General features: G+C 38.9%; 2 protein-coding genes and 1 long non-coding RNA gene across 6 annotated transcripts in view; 2 read left to right on the forward strand and 1 right to left on the reverse strand.

The window, feature by feature from the left end:
• Positions 1-1,153: 1,153 nt before the first annotated feature.
• On the reverse strand, positions 1,154-3,241 carry kiss2 (kisspeptin 2). Its single transcript, XM_088003073.1, has 2 exons — positions 3,028-3,241; positions 1,154-1,502 (listed from the first exon to the last, which is right to left on the reverse strand). Exons 1-2 carry the CDS (start codon positions 3,137-3,139, stop codon positions 1,252-1,254), a joined length of 363 nt encoding a protein of 120 aa, XP_087859199.1. The 5' UTR covers positions 3,140-3,241; the 3' UTR covers positions 1,154-1,251.
• Positions 3,242-3,624: 383 nt separating this feature from the next.
• Positions 3,625-7,408, forward strand: LOC148152570 (uncharacterized). The gene is made up of 4 exons (XR_015762212.1): positions 3,625-3,902; positions 6,088-6,321; positions 6,546-6,690; positions 6,800-7,408. It is a non-coding gene; the product is annotated as an uncharacterized LOC148152570 (long non-coding RNA).
• A 161-nt stretch (positions 7,409-7,569) lies between these two features.
• The window catches only part of LOC106909250 (pleckstrin homology domain-containing family A member 5-like), a 143,690-nt gene continuing 138,458 nt past the window's right edge, over positions 7,570-12,801 (forward strand). For 2 of the 4 annotated variants that reach the window (XM_088003256.1, XM_088003258.1), the window contains exons 1-3: positions 7,575-8,154; positions 8,246-8,322; positions 8,976-9,033. In XM_088003256.1, the coding sequence (XP_087859382.1) occupies positions 8,063-8,154; positions 8,246-8,322; positions 8,976-9,033 (227 nt within the window). In that variant the 5' untranslated portion in view covers positions 7,575-8,062. Of the gene's footprint in view, positions 8,155-8,245; positions 8,323-8,975; positions 9,034-12,801 lie in introns of all 4 variants that reach the window. The other 2 variants (XM_088003259.1, XM_088003257.1) reach the window with 2 other exon arrangements.

The following is a 12,801-nucleotide window of genomic DNA, read 5'->3' on the forward strand; positions in this document are numbered from 1 at the left end:
AACCCTGTTAATCAGCCATCAGTTGAAATCATGTGCCTAACCAGGGGGCAATGCCTAAAACCTGCAGGGCAGTGAGCCTTGAGGACCGGGGTCAAAATGTTTTTTATGACTAACCCCTCTTTCTCACTACCTGACAGACTGGCTGGTAGAGTAACCAAAACTTGTACTCAAGTAAGAGTAGAAGTACTACATTATATTTTTACTCAAGAAATAATATCCATGAAAGGTCCAAGAAATTAAGAGGTCAAATAAATTTGGTAAAAATGTGACTCAGGCACCGAGTAACTGAACAATCATTTAATATTTCAAAATTACATCATATCTACCAAATAAATACAAATATCTGGAATTTTTTTTGGAAAATAATATAAAATAATTACAAAATAAGATTTTTCAGATCAGTTTCTTGAAAATAAAACTTCTAAACTAACAAAAACTGCAGATGTCTGGTGAATTTTTGGTAAAAAAATTCAATAAAGTTACTCATAATGGGTAGATGATCCAGAAATGTACTAGTAAGACCGTCAGTACTTCATAATGAAATTACTCAAAATTAAAAAGTTCATCATTGTGAAACTGCTCTTAAAAGGTAATTGATTTTCTAAAAAGTGACTCACTTTCCAGATGCTGGATGATAACCACCATGCACTGCACTGCCATCTTGTGGACTCTTTGAGGTAGTAAATTGTTGCTTAATATTCAGTTAAATCAGTGCTGGTGTCCCATGTCCAACACACCAGAGTCAAAGGACTGAATTTCTTCCTCATGCACTCAAGTTCTACAGAGTCCTGCTAATTACTTAATTATGACACCATTAATATGGGATGGAAAGGGTCACGTTTTTCCTCCTTGTGAAGCGGACGTCACCAAGGTGGGCAGCTTTATTTTAGAAGGAGGAGCTGTATGATTACCTGTCAGATGAAAAAAAACTTTAGCTTGATTTCCACTTTCCATCACTTTTGATGGCAAATGTCTGTTTACCAGGTTTAACATGGTAAACAATGTTAGACATCTGTCCTATGAACTCAGTTTTTTATCCCAGCAAACAGCAGCATACATCACCTTATGTTTTATCAGTTCCGCCTGTGCTTGTTTACATACTAACCTCATGTTAGGTCTGAAAATTAATGTAGATTACAAAATGATATCAAACTTTCAGTCAAGGAAACATTTTTATTAGAGGTAAGATTTTTAATTTGTGACTTCCGGACACAAATTCCACAATTTCTTGGCTGAAAACACAACATTTCTTTAGGTGGACACCTCCAGCTCTCGGGAGAAAAGGGACAGTGGTAAAAAGCCTCTTGTCCTGGCTCTTTTCACAGCTCTTCTGAACACATAGTTGTTGTAGCGTTTCCCAAATCGGAGGCCAAATGGGTTGTAGTTGAATTTACTGCGGCGGTCGTTGCACACGAGCTGCTGTTGCTCCTCATCCTGCCTCAGGGAGAGACACAGGTTGGGATCTTCTGCCAGGAAGTCACCTGCATGTCTTCTCCTGAGGGCTGAGAGGAAAGCACACAGTCAGGAAAACACCAAAATAAAATGACCACCCACACCAGACCCTATGTCCTTATGTACTTAAGACATTGTTTGCATATGAATTTAAATGATTAAATGTTATTTTATTGAATAAATATTTTAAATAACCAAAGGATCACATACCTAGGTGAAGAATTAAGGTCACCTGGTTGGTTGATTTTGTCACACCTAGACAATGTTCACTCTCCTTCAACTTCTCCACATTTTGTAATATCAGTTTTCAAATAATCTTATCTGTTTGGGACAGAAACTTTTCATAAGTACATAAATAAACCAGTTATTGTCTTGTTGACATGCCCTTATGTGTGTCACATGGGGAACATGTGGATTTAATGTTCCACAGTTCTCGCTGTGGAACATGAAAATGACTGTGAGACTTTGAAAAAATATGTGACTTTACCTTAAACTCTTATCAGGTAGCAGAAACATCCTAAGGATGATCAATGGAGAGAAGATTGACCTGAGTTTGCGAGTAGCAGAGAGTATTTATTTATACCTGTATCCATGGTGGATACATCGTCAATGCATTTACAAAAATACTTGATGTGTTTTTCTTATGGGCTACAGTATTTCCCTATAATTTATTTCAAAAACTGTTCTGAGATCGATGAATAATAGGGCTGTAGAGGTGTGAATTCTTTGTACTGATTTTTTTCTATTATATTTTAAAGTTCTACCATGGCAGCATGCCCAAGTAAAACTGTTATCTGTGGTGAGCCACACCAAGATTATTCTCACATCTCTTTTCCTGCTTTATTCCATACTCTCCAGATTATATACTCTTTAGAGTTTCTTTCTTATCTTGTATATCTTGTCTCATTTGGTCTTTAATTGTGCATGTCTTGAAAAACAACTGTGCTGTTGAAAAGTAATCCGTCCTTTTGTCTAGTTCATATGTTGGAATTAACAGGACAGTTGTTTTTGAATCTCATCATTGTGACACTTTCTTTGTCTTTTCTGTCCACTATGGGAAAAATAAAGGCATCACCAGTGAGGATAATAATGTAAAAGCAGTAACTATTGACAAATAGTTGTTTTCCTTTACTGCTTGTCAGAAATATACACACTCTTTATATTTCCTGAGCATTTTGACGTTACTGGACAGCTGTATGTCCCCTCACTGTCAAAATCTGTCATTTTAGTAAAACCAATTCAAATTTGCAATGCAAGTAGATCTGAAAACAAAAGTCAAAGAAAAATCTAGTCACCTGCAAATAAGTATTGGTTATTTCAGGGTAATCACAATAATCATAAAAACAAAACCGACCAACTTTAAGCTATAATACAATATGAAGTCAGATTACATACAGAAATTCTGTCTTAAATAGAATGTTTATCACAAAAATATGTTCCTGGACATTTAGCAACTTCAAAATCTAAGAATTAAAAGCAAAAATATGTACTGTAAAAATGTGTGCATGCACGGTTTCTCAAGCTGTAGCTAGATACATCTGTTTAAAATGAAATGGATTTTGTCAGGTAGCCCACCTGTTGCATGAGTTTTCTGTACAGGATCAAGTCCAAATGGATCTGCTCCCACACTCCCATCATCATCTGCAACGAACAGCACGCACAACACAGCGAGGACCACCAGCCGCATCTTTCCACAAGCCAGTCACTCTCACCGAGTCCAAACTCTAATTTGTACCAGTGCAATGGATACTAATGTGTTTCGCGCATTCAACCCAGTTTTGGTGTCTCCACCAGGTGACCTTTTGTTCCTGAAGCTCACAGCCAATCACAGCGGACCTGTCTGCTGCTGTTGTAAGTACTCAAATGCATCATTCATCAGCTCTTCTTGGAAATGTTGACAACTCACAGCGCTGCTCACTTCATGCTGACATTGCTGAAATAAGGACATTTTTCTTAAAAAGACAATGTGATTGCTTAAAAACCCATTCTGAAAAAAACATTTTCAATTTAACATTTTTAAAGTCATAGTTAAGTCATACTGGGTTGTAACCTTTTGACCCACATGCAAGAATAACGGAGAACCGAGAATCAGTAAAAGAGGTTTTAATTTCTTAAACTCCAAACAATAATCAGAACTGCAGATTCCAAGGAGGAGCGGGAACTGGGGCGGGTCACTAAAGAGGGGAGAACAGGTGGTGAGTTCAAGGACTGTAGGATGTTAGCAACATCCTACTCCCGGTGAGCCGAAGCTACAACTTCAGCTCACCGGGAGTCAGTGCGAGGAAGGCAGCCAACGAGGAGTTTCAGGTAGGTTTGTTTTTCTGCAAGGGATGTGAGTGGGAGCTCGGGCACCGAAGTTAACGTCCGACGGCGTCTCGAGGAGAGGAAAACACAGGAAACAGCCAGGAGCTTGGAGCTTCGAGTGTCAAAAGGAGGTATCTGGAAAGGAGGTACACACGAAGAATCACTAGGAGATTCACAAAGAGATTATTATAAAAAAATAATAAAATAAAAAAAAAAAACCTTCTCTGGTGGCCTGTTGTGCTATTACTGGCTAACACTCTGGCAACGGGGTGTTGGCTGCCTCCTACTCTTAAACTCCTCACAGATGAGAAAACCTCCGCCAGGTGTGTAGAACTCCAGCGTTGCCAGTCACGCCCACCAGAGATCAACCATAGGCGGCCCCAACAAAAACCAGAGTGAAGTTGGCCCCCCCACCTTCTTCAAATCAGACAAAATCGGTGTCAAAAGTTTGTGCAGCCAAAATTTTTGTTTGTGCCGCTATCATTTTAAAGATATAAAGAAATGTTTCTAGAGGTGATCAAAGGTCAACCAGCCCCCCAACCTTCTTTAAATCAGACAAAATGGGTGTCAATCAATCCGGCTACGTTTGTGCTGGTTTGTGCAGCAATCATTTTAAAGACAGAAAGAAAAATGTTTCTTTATATCTTTAAAAATGTTCTCCAGGCGTCATCAGAGGTCAACCACTCCCGTGGCCCTGCTCACATTTAAATGATAGCGGCACAAATGAACATTTTTGCTGCACAAACCAACACAAACGTAGCCGAGTTGATTGATACCCATTTTGTCTGATTTGAAGAAAGGTGTGTATGTGTGTGTGTGTGGGGGGGGGGGGTATGGGGGGGGGTTAGGGCTACCCTAACCCTAGTTTAAAATTTTTTTTAAATAGTTGGAAGTATTTTTTTTGCATGAAACTTTTTCTATTTCTGAACTCTACATATAAATTGAAAATTTATTCATTTTACACATTTGTAACTTGTTACATCGATACTGTTCAGGTCAATTTGACCCGGCAGTCAAGTTAAAGTGCAAAAAAAGATTAAAAATGTCCAATTCTATATGTTTCCTTGCAGCTATGAACCATATTTCACCACACACACACACATACACACGCAGACACACACAAGGCCACTTTCTCCCTATTCTCTTTACTTCACTATGAACTACGAGAAAGCGGGTGTTCATACAACTTTTGACAGGAACCTTTTCTGTTCCAGTGGTCAAACTCCACCCACACTGAGTGGACACTCAGTAGAAGTGGAGGAAAACATAAATACTCTCTACATGACTCATTTATATTGATTTTAATCGGTGGGTCAATTTGACCCAGAACAGTATGTGTGTCTCAAGTTCAATTATAAAGATCACCCTTTGAAAAAAAAAAAAAAGTAATATAAATTTTTTTTCCAAAGATCAATTTCAAGGAAATTATAGTTTTTTGTGTCTAGTTTTTTTTCAGTGAACATAAAAAATTTAAATTCCATTTTTTATGTCCAAATGAGTATTTCAGTAGTTTGTTGTCATTAATCCTTAAATTCTGAGAAATAAAAAAACATCATTACACAAATATTGATTGAAATGGATTATTAACTCCACTGTATTGGAGTTAATAATCAGATACAAAAATGTTTTGGAGGAATTTTTTGGTTTCTGACACTATTGCATGGTAAAACACTCCCCGGGTCAAACTGACCCACGAACATTATTGCTGAACCTCAGAAACGAACATAACAGGAGGGTTTAGAATTTATAAAGAATAGTCAGCAAAATATTATTTTATTTTATTTGTATTTATTTATTTCAAACATGACAGCAGTATAAAAGAACACACAGGAACAAGTAAAGCAAAAGACATATGTTTCGTACCACAATAATCTTAACATGCTCGAAAAACAACATATTAAGGCCAACAACAACCATAATATGTCTGTAATATGCAGACATATTATGGTACATGTTAATAATGAAAAGTTGATCTTTTTAATCTGTATGATTTCTTTTACTTTCTTCCTCACCTCACAACCCCATGTGTGACTCTATGTTTGCTCTCCACAGCTGCAACATTTCTCTTGTACTTCTTCTTTTATGTTGTGATCTTCACCACATGTTGGTCTTGTGTTTTCATTTACTGCTGCTATATGTCCATATCTTTGAAACAGCAAAGGTACCTAACTTGAAAACTTAAGTAGCCTATTTTGATATTTTTGCCAACACTGTTTCTTCAAACTCTAAGATTGACAAATTCCTTACTTTTTCTTCATTAATTGTTTTTGACAGTTTCTTCAAGTTATTCACTTTTGCACCAACATCAATTTTTAAATTTTTTTTATCTAGACCTTCATCTAGAGCAGTGGTCTCAAAATGCATTACAGCGTCCTGGAATTGTCCAATGTGTCCCTGGGTCTACACATGGTGGAATTGCCTCACAAGCATGCAGTCCGGCTCTAGAGTGCTTTGCTAATGAGCTAATATTGAAGCAAACTTGTTGAAACATCTAAATGTTGCAACACCGGAGGACTGGAGTTTAAGACACTGATCTAGAGTCAACAACTGCACAGATCAACCCAGGTGACAAAAAAAAATACTGTGGTATATTTCAAACATACTTACATTTGCGGAAGAACATTTTAAATATACTAAGTATTATACAGTATTACAAAAATACCTGATAATGTTTTACAGTGACATTTAAGTACATATCAATAAACATGATTTGATTAACAAATAATTGAACAGAATTTTTCCCCTTGTTATTCTATCATTTCTCTTTCATACATTTTATTTGTTGTTAGCTTTCAGGGCCCTGTGATGGACTGGTGACCTGTCCAGGGTGAACCCTGCCTCTTATTTGATGACTGCTAGAGATGGGCACCACCAGCCCCCCTCAAAACCCTGCAAGGATCAGTGTGTTCAGATCATGGATGGAAAGCTTTTAAGGTAGTTTGTCTCTCTTAAGTCCACACTTAAAACAACTTCATAGTCAGTGCCAACATCAGCTGATTTTATTATATTGCTGACTATTTTTTTCTACTTCTAACATAAACAGGCAAAGAAGACCCCCAGAAATGTTTTTCCACCCCAGGCATTGGGTCCCAATCATCATCAGTTCTAATGATGCCACATACATGGCGAGTCCACAACATCTTAAAATTGTCATACTTTTTTGTGCTGTTTTTCTGTACTCTTTAAAATACAGGTGCTTTCTCTGTTTAATTGCTTTATTGTTCTTTTTTTGTAAATTTCTGTAGTGCGGTGTTGCAGTGAATGGGAATGTTCTGTTGTTGATCCTCACTGTTCTTAGGAAGGAGAAATGTCAGTTTGTCTGGAGTAATACTGGAAAACTGTGACATTGGATTAAAACAAAACTCTGTCCTTGGTGAAATATTTTTCACATTTCCTCTAAAGTGTACCTATTGTTTTATTGTGCTAATTTTCATAGGTATGTTATCTGTAAACTTTTCATATATTGACAATTTGTACGATCTGTGATAGTATAGTGGCAATGTACTATTGAAAAATGTGAAGATATTGAATATACACTGAAAGTGTGTTGTAATTGATCCTTCTTTGTTCTGGTAGCCTGATATGTTTGCAGTACTGTAGTGTGTAATGTACAAAGTGACAAAGAAAAATAATAAAAGACATTGGTAAGTAACTGCAAAGTGTACTTGATTAGCGATTATAAACCAAAAGTGTAATTGGAGCGTACAGTGATCACACTATTCATATATAAAATATATAACGCTCATATACTTAGAAGACATTCTAAATATATTTTTAATGTAATTTAATCACAAAAATAGTACACTTAAGATATAATAATCAAGCACATTTATATTACATAAAAAGTCAGCCATATTTAAAGTATACAAAGTATAACTTTAGTTGTTCCAGAAAACTACATGATAGTACACTTAGTACACGTCAGAATATGATTTTATACAATTTAATTACTATTAAAATACACTAAGTATAAAATTAGTTGTTCCAAAATAACATACTTCAAATATACTGATGAATAGTCTGGCGTCAAGTATGCTAAAATTGAACATACTGCGGGCCTGCTGACTGTTTTTCTCCCCCCAGTTTTTATACGACTGCATTTTCAGGTTATACCTCAATATGGCTTCATGACTGATCTGATCTAAAAACAGTGTCAGCAACAGTGAAGCTCCAAAAATTACAGAACATTTGAGTCTATCAACTTTTGAAGATTCTCTGCGCGTTCCTGGAGCTCTAAAGAGTGCGTGGGTATATTAGAGCGCGCTTCTCGCGGGTACGCGCACTCCAGAGGAGCTCTCAGCTAGACATGGCGGCGGATCCAAAGCCGGACTGGCTCTGCTGTCTTCCCTCTTCTTGGAGTTATGGAGTGACTCGGGATGGACGCATATTCTTCATTAAGTAAATATGACGCAGACAATCGGGCATGTGTCATTTCCTTACTTGTCCTATTGTTGGCTTCATCGCTTGACATTTTTTTTCCTTCCACCAGCGAAGAAGCAAAGAGTACAACCTGGCTGCATCCTGTTACTGGAGAGGCTGTGATCACAGGCCACAGGAAAACTCCAGGTAAATCACCGGCGACGGCTTCATTTCCCTCCGCACGCGCGCAAGGTTGTCTCGGAGTTGTGTTGGAAAGAAAGAGGCGACAAGTTGCGCAAAGATCCGTGGAAGACGAAGGAAGGGGCGAGGGGTAGGGAGGGGGGTCTTTCGCTGCAGCGGAGCAACAACCTCCTCTGCTAAACAAAACCACACACACACGCACACACACATGGTTGGTTCCTCCACCTGGACAGTTTGCGACAGACTTCTTAAAACTTCCGTCACGTAGCCATGGACATCGGTATGAGCCGATGTTTGGACCCGATCCCCGCAGTGACATTTAAGTTGCGGGTTGCTGAAGTCCCGCAGAAGAGAGCTGATGAATCTGAAGCCTTTTCATAGATCTGCACATCTGATCGGTGAAAATCACATCTTGACAAAGCCATTACCATTTCCCTCTAGCCCGATCACAATATTTGCATCGCCAGCTCCACCTCCCCGTTCTCCCTCTCCTTCTGGGTCATGTAGCACCATGAGGAATGAAGGTGTTGAACCTTCAGAGGGACAGATGGCTTTATAGTGATGCACAAGCCCAAGATGTGGTCCAGACGCTACATTATTATGAGAAGAACTCCAGCACTCATGTTCCTTCTGTCCTGTGTGTGGCTTTGTGTCCTCAGATTTACCAACAGGATGGGAGGAAGGGTACACGTTTGAGGGAGCTCGCTGCTTCATCAAGTGAGTAGGAATGTCTGTGGATGAGAGGAGCCTCTCCTCCTCCACCATGTCTTCTCTCTGCTCCATGCCTGAACAGGAACATGTGACAGGGATCATAGGACACAGGAAGGGTAATCATAGGTGGGCAGTTCTGCTCAATCAAGGCCTGTATCCTGCATGCTTGAAATGTTTCCCTGTGTCAAGTCATCTGATGTAAATAAATGTCATTATCAGGCTTTTACAGAACCTAGAGACAGAGATAAGCTGAGTAGATCGTTGGACCTTATAAACATATTTATACCCTTTTAACTTTTCAGCATCTGGTCATGGTACAGCCACACAGCTCAGTGGGATTTTATTTGACAGAAAAACTGAAAGTCTGCCATATTTATGAAAGGGAAGGAATTGATCCATGATTTGGTTCTCATTAATCTTGGTTTCATTAATTTATTTTACCAAAAGACTTGAGAATGAGGAGAAGATTCCAGCAGGACAGAGACTGAAACATGCAGCCCGAGCTGCAATGGAATGGATTAAATCAGGAGACTCCAACCCAGTTCCTCTAGATCTGCTGTCCTGCAGGTTTTGAATGCATCCCTGATCCCACAGCCGAATCAAAGGTGTGTTGGAACTGGGTTGCATCTAAAACCTGCAGGACAGTAGATCTAGAGCAGTTGTCCCCAAACTACGGCCCGCCTCCACATTTGGTCCAGCCCCCTGAACAATTACCAAGGAGCATTTAGATTTTTTTTCATATACATATAAGCCGCTACTTTTTTCCTAAGCTTTGAACCATGCGGTTTACAGTCCGGTGTTGCTTATATGTGGATTTTTCTTCAACCACCAGGGGGCTCTTTAACAGGAAGTGAATCATTGAAAGTCAAAATTGGAAATAAAAGAAGAAAGCGCCCATTAAAACAGAATTAGGTTTTATAGGGAATTGAAATTGGAGAATGTTGTTGATCAGTTAAATAGCATTGAGGGGGAAAAGAAGATATTTCTTTTTTTAAATAATACTGGGATCATTTGAGGCATAAATATTAGGATCCAGTAGATGGCAGTAGTGGAACAATAATGGATACAAGCTGCCGTTGAAATCTAAAGAAGAAGAAGAAGAAGAAAGCGCCCATTTTCATTTAGCACATGCTACTAGCAGACACGAAGGATCAGCACTTTTTCTGTTACAGTTACTGTTCAGAAACTACCGTAATCAGTTCAGTTAAATCTTGGCACCTTTTTCTTTTTCAACCGTAATAAATGTGATATTCAATCGACCTGTTATGACTCAAATTTTGGGTGTCCGCCCCTCTGCTGTGTGCTGCATCATTGTGGAAAACCTGGAGCGGCAGAGATATCTGAGGCTTATAGTCTGGAAAATACGGTATTTATTTCATAAATAGTGTTATTTCCTTGATTTTTTTCTGTGAAGAACCCAGAGAGGGTTATTTGATTGTGCTTTCTGGAAAACAATACATTTTTACATTTAGGCACTCCTGCAATCGTCACATTTTTTCTGTTACAAACTGACTCTGGCCCCCCACCAGAGAAGAGAAAAGTTATGTGGCCCTCACAGGAAAAAGTTTGGGGACCCCTGATCTAGAGGAACCGGACTGGAGACCCCTAGATCAAAGCATATTTATGTATTAGAATGGGCTAGTCAAAGTTCTGGCTTAAATCCAATATGTAGAAAGATTTCAAAGCTGGTGTTCACCATCCAGTCTTGCAAAGTTTGATCTATAATACAAAGATGGGTTCATTGACATGGTTTGCACAGCTAGTAGCTGCTGACTTTTGAATTTGTTTGTCATGAGCCGATGATCCCACCTCTGTTCTTTCCTCTCCAGATATCCAGTAGTCAGGAATCATTTTCAGAAGTTGTGCTGCTCTTCTTAACAGCCTTTTCTTGTTTTGGTGCTGAATGTGTGTGTTGGCCCTCTAAGCTCATTTGTGTACATGAACATACTGTGGACCTGTCTGACAACAAAAAAGCCCTGCAGCTTTCAGTGCCATACACACCCTGAGCTGTTCTACACACGTTCTCAGAGCTGGCACTTTGATTTGTGCTTCCCACTTTCCCACGTTGTTTTGCTGCTGTTTCTTGTGTTGTCTGTGGCCATTTCTCAGAGCAGCAGCTGACACATATGCTCTGCTAATATAGCCACTCTATAAATAACCTCAAACCACCGCTGCTTCCAATGTATGAATGCTGCCTCCTTTGCTTATGTGCTAATACACATACATGCTGTGGTCCATTTTAAGGACAAACACATGGGCATGCATGTAAAGACACTGTCCATGCACAATTCTGCAAAGACATAGTGGCTTCTATGAGTGGCAAGCCAGAACTAAGGATGAAGCAGTCTTCTTATGGTGGGAGGCCTGGTGGAATACAGGGCAGTAAATAAAAAAGAAAAAAAAAAAAAGAATTGAGGACAGTGGAGGAGCCCAGCCAAAGATCTGCTGTTGCTATCACCTGACATCTATTCCCTTTATTAGCAAAAATATTGGAAGTAAACTTTTATACTATAAACTTATGTTTTTTTAACCTGCACCAAGAACCATTTAAGGAAATGAAATTAAAGCATGCAACATAAAAACTAATGACAAAACTGCAACTTCTTCTTCATGAAATGTAAACAAAAATTGAATGGTGTCACATTTTAGCGGTTGTAGAATTTCTCTTTTTTTCTTTGGTAAAAGACCAGGATCCATTTCTCCCACTAGGGCTAGACAGGAGGTTTTGTTTTGGTTACATTTACCCAGAATGCCCTGCATTGTATTCCGCTTTCTGCTTTTGGATGGTCTCTGGTCTGCTTGGCTTTTACATATACATTCAAACCGCACTTTGAATGTATATGTGGTTTGAGTTCCCTTTAATTGAACTCAGACCTGGGTTTATAGGCGGATCAATCTGATGAAAACTTTTTTGGTCTTCATCAGAGATTGAAACAGATTCACAAACAAACCAGACTTTCTAGGTAAACACACTGGAGTTGGATGAAAGTGGACTAAAAAGAGCTGGTGTGAATACACCCTTAGTTATCCATATAAATATGGACTATGGGAGAACCACAGTGCTGGTTCTGTTGGACCTCAGTGCAGCTTTGGACACTGTTGACCATGACATTTTACTGAATCGACTGGAGAGTTGGGTCGGACTCTCCAGTCCAGTGATCAACTGGTTTGAATCTTACATAAAGAACAGGGGTTTCTTTGTTTCAATCGGAAACTTCTCATCAGAGAGGTCAAAGGTCACATGTGGGGTACCCCTATTATGACAATATAAAGAAATGTTTTTAAGATTTGTGCAGATTTATAAAAATAGGAAACTAAGAGTTCACATAATGCTTTGCTGATCCATCTTTGGCAGTAATTCCCAGCTCTCTTCAGTCTCTCCCGATGTCTCAGTTGAGACGGCCGGCGACTCTGAGTCCAAACTCCTCCCACTGAGCTCAGAGACCCTCAGAGCAACAGAAATGTTTCTGGATCTTTCCTCACATCTGACCTGACTCTGACATCTACAGATAATTCCTTTGATTTCATGTTTGGTGTTTGACCTCTGACCTGCACTGTCAACAGTGGGACATTATAGAAACGGGTGTGAATCTTTCCAGATAAAGTTCAATCAACTGAATTTACCACAGATGGATTCCATTTAAACTGTAGAAACATCTCAAGGATGATCAATGACATTTTTGAGATTGAGTCAAATGCCTAAAGATAGGTAAGCTAAGTTTGTGGCTTCATATTCAAAAAGACATGATGCTGTAATTGCTGCTAACAGTGGTG

The sequence above is a fragment of the Poecilia mexicana genome, unplaced genomic scaffold (genome assembly GCF_051168715.1).
Source record: "Poecilia mexicana isolate PSO_F unplaced genomic scaffold, ASM5116871v1 scaffold_23, whole genome shotgun sequence".
NCBI lineage: Eukaryota > Metazoa > Chordata > Actinopteri > Cyprinodontiformes > Poeciliidae > Poecilia > Poecilia mexicana.

Bases quoted from the DNA above. Each gene is read 5' to 3' on its own strand.
- kiss2 (XM_088003073.1), bottom strand. From the start codon at position 3,139: ATGCGGCTGGTGGTCCTCGCTGTGTTGTGCGTGCTGTTCGTTGCAGAT. The intron at 1,503-3,027 runs GTGGGCTACCTG...CTTTCCTCTCAG, and splicing joins ACAGAAAACTCATGCAACAG to CCCTCAGGAGAAGACATGCA.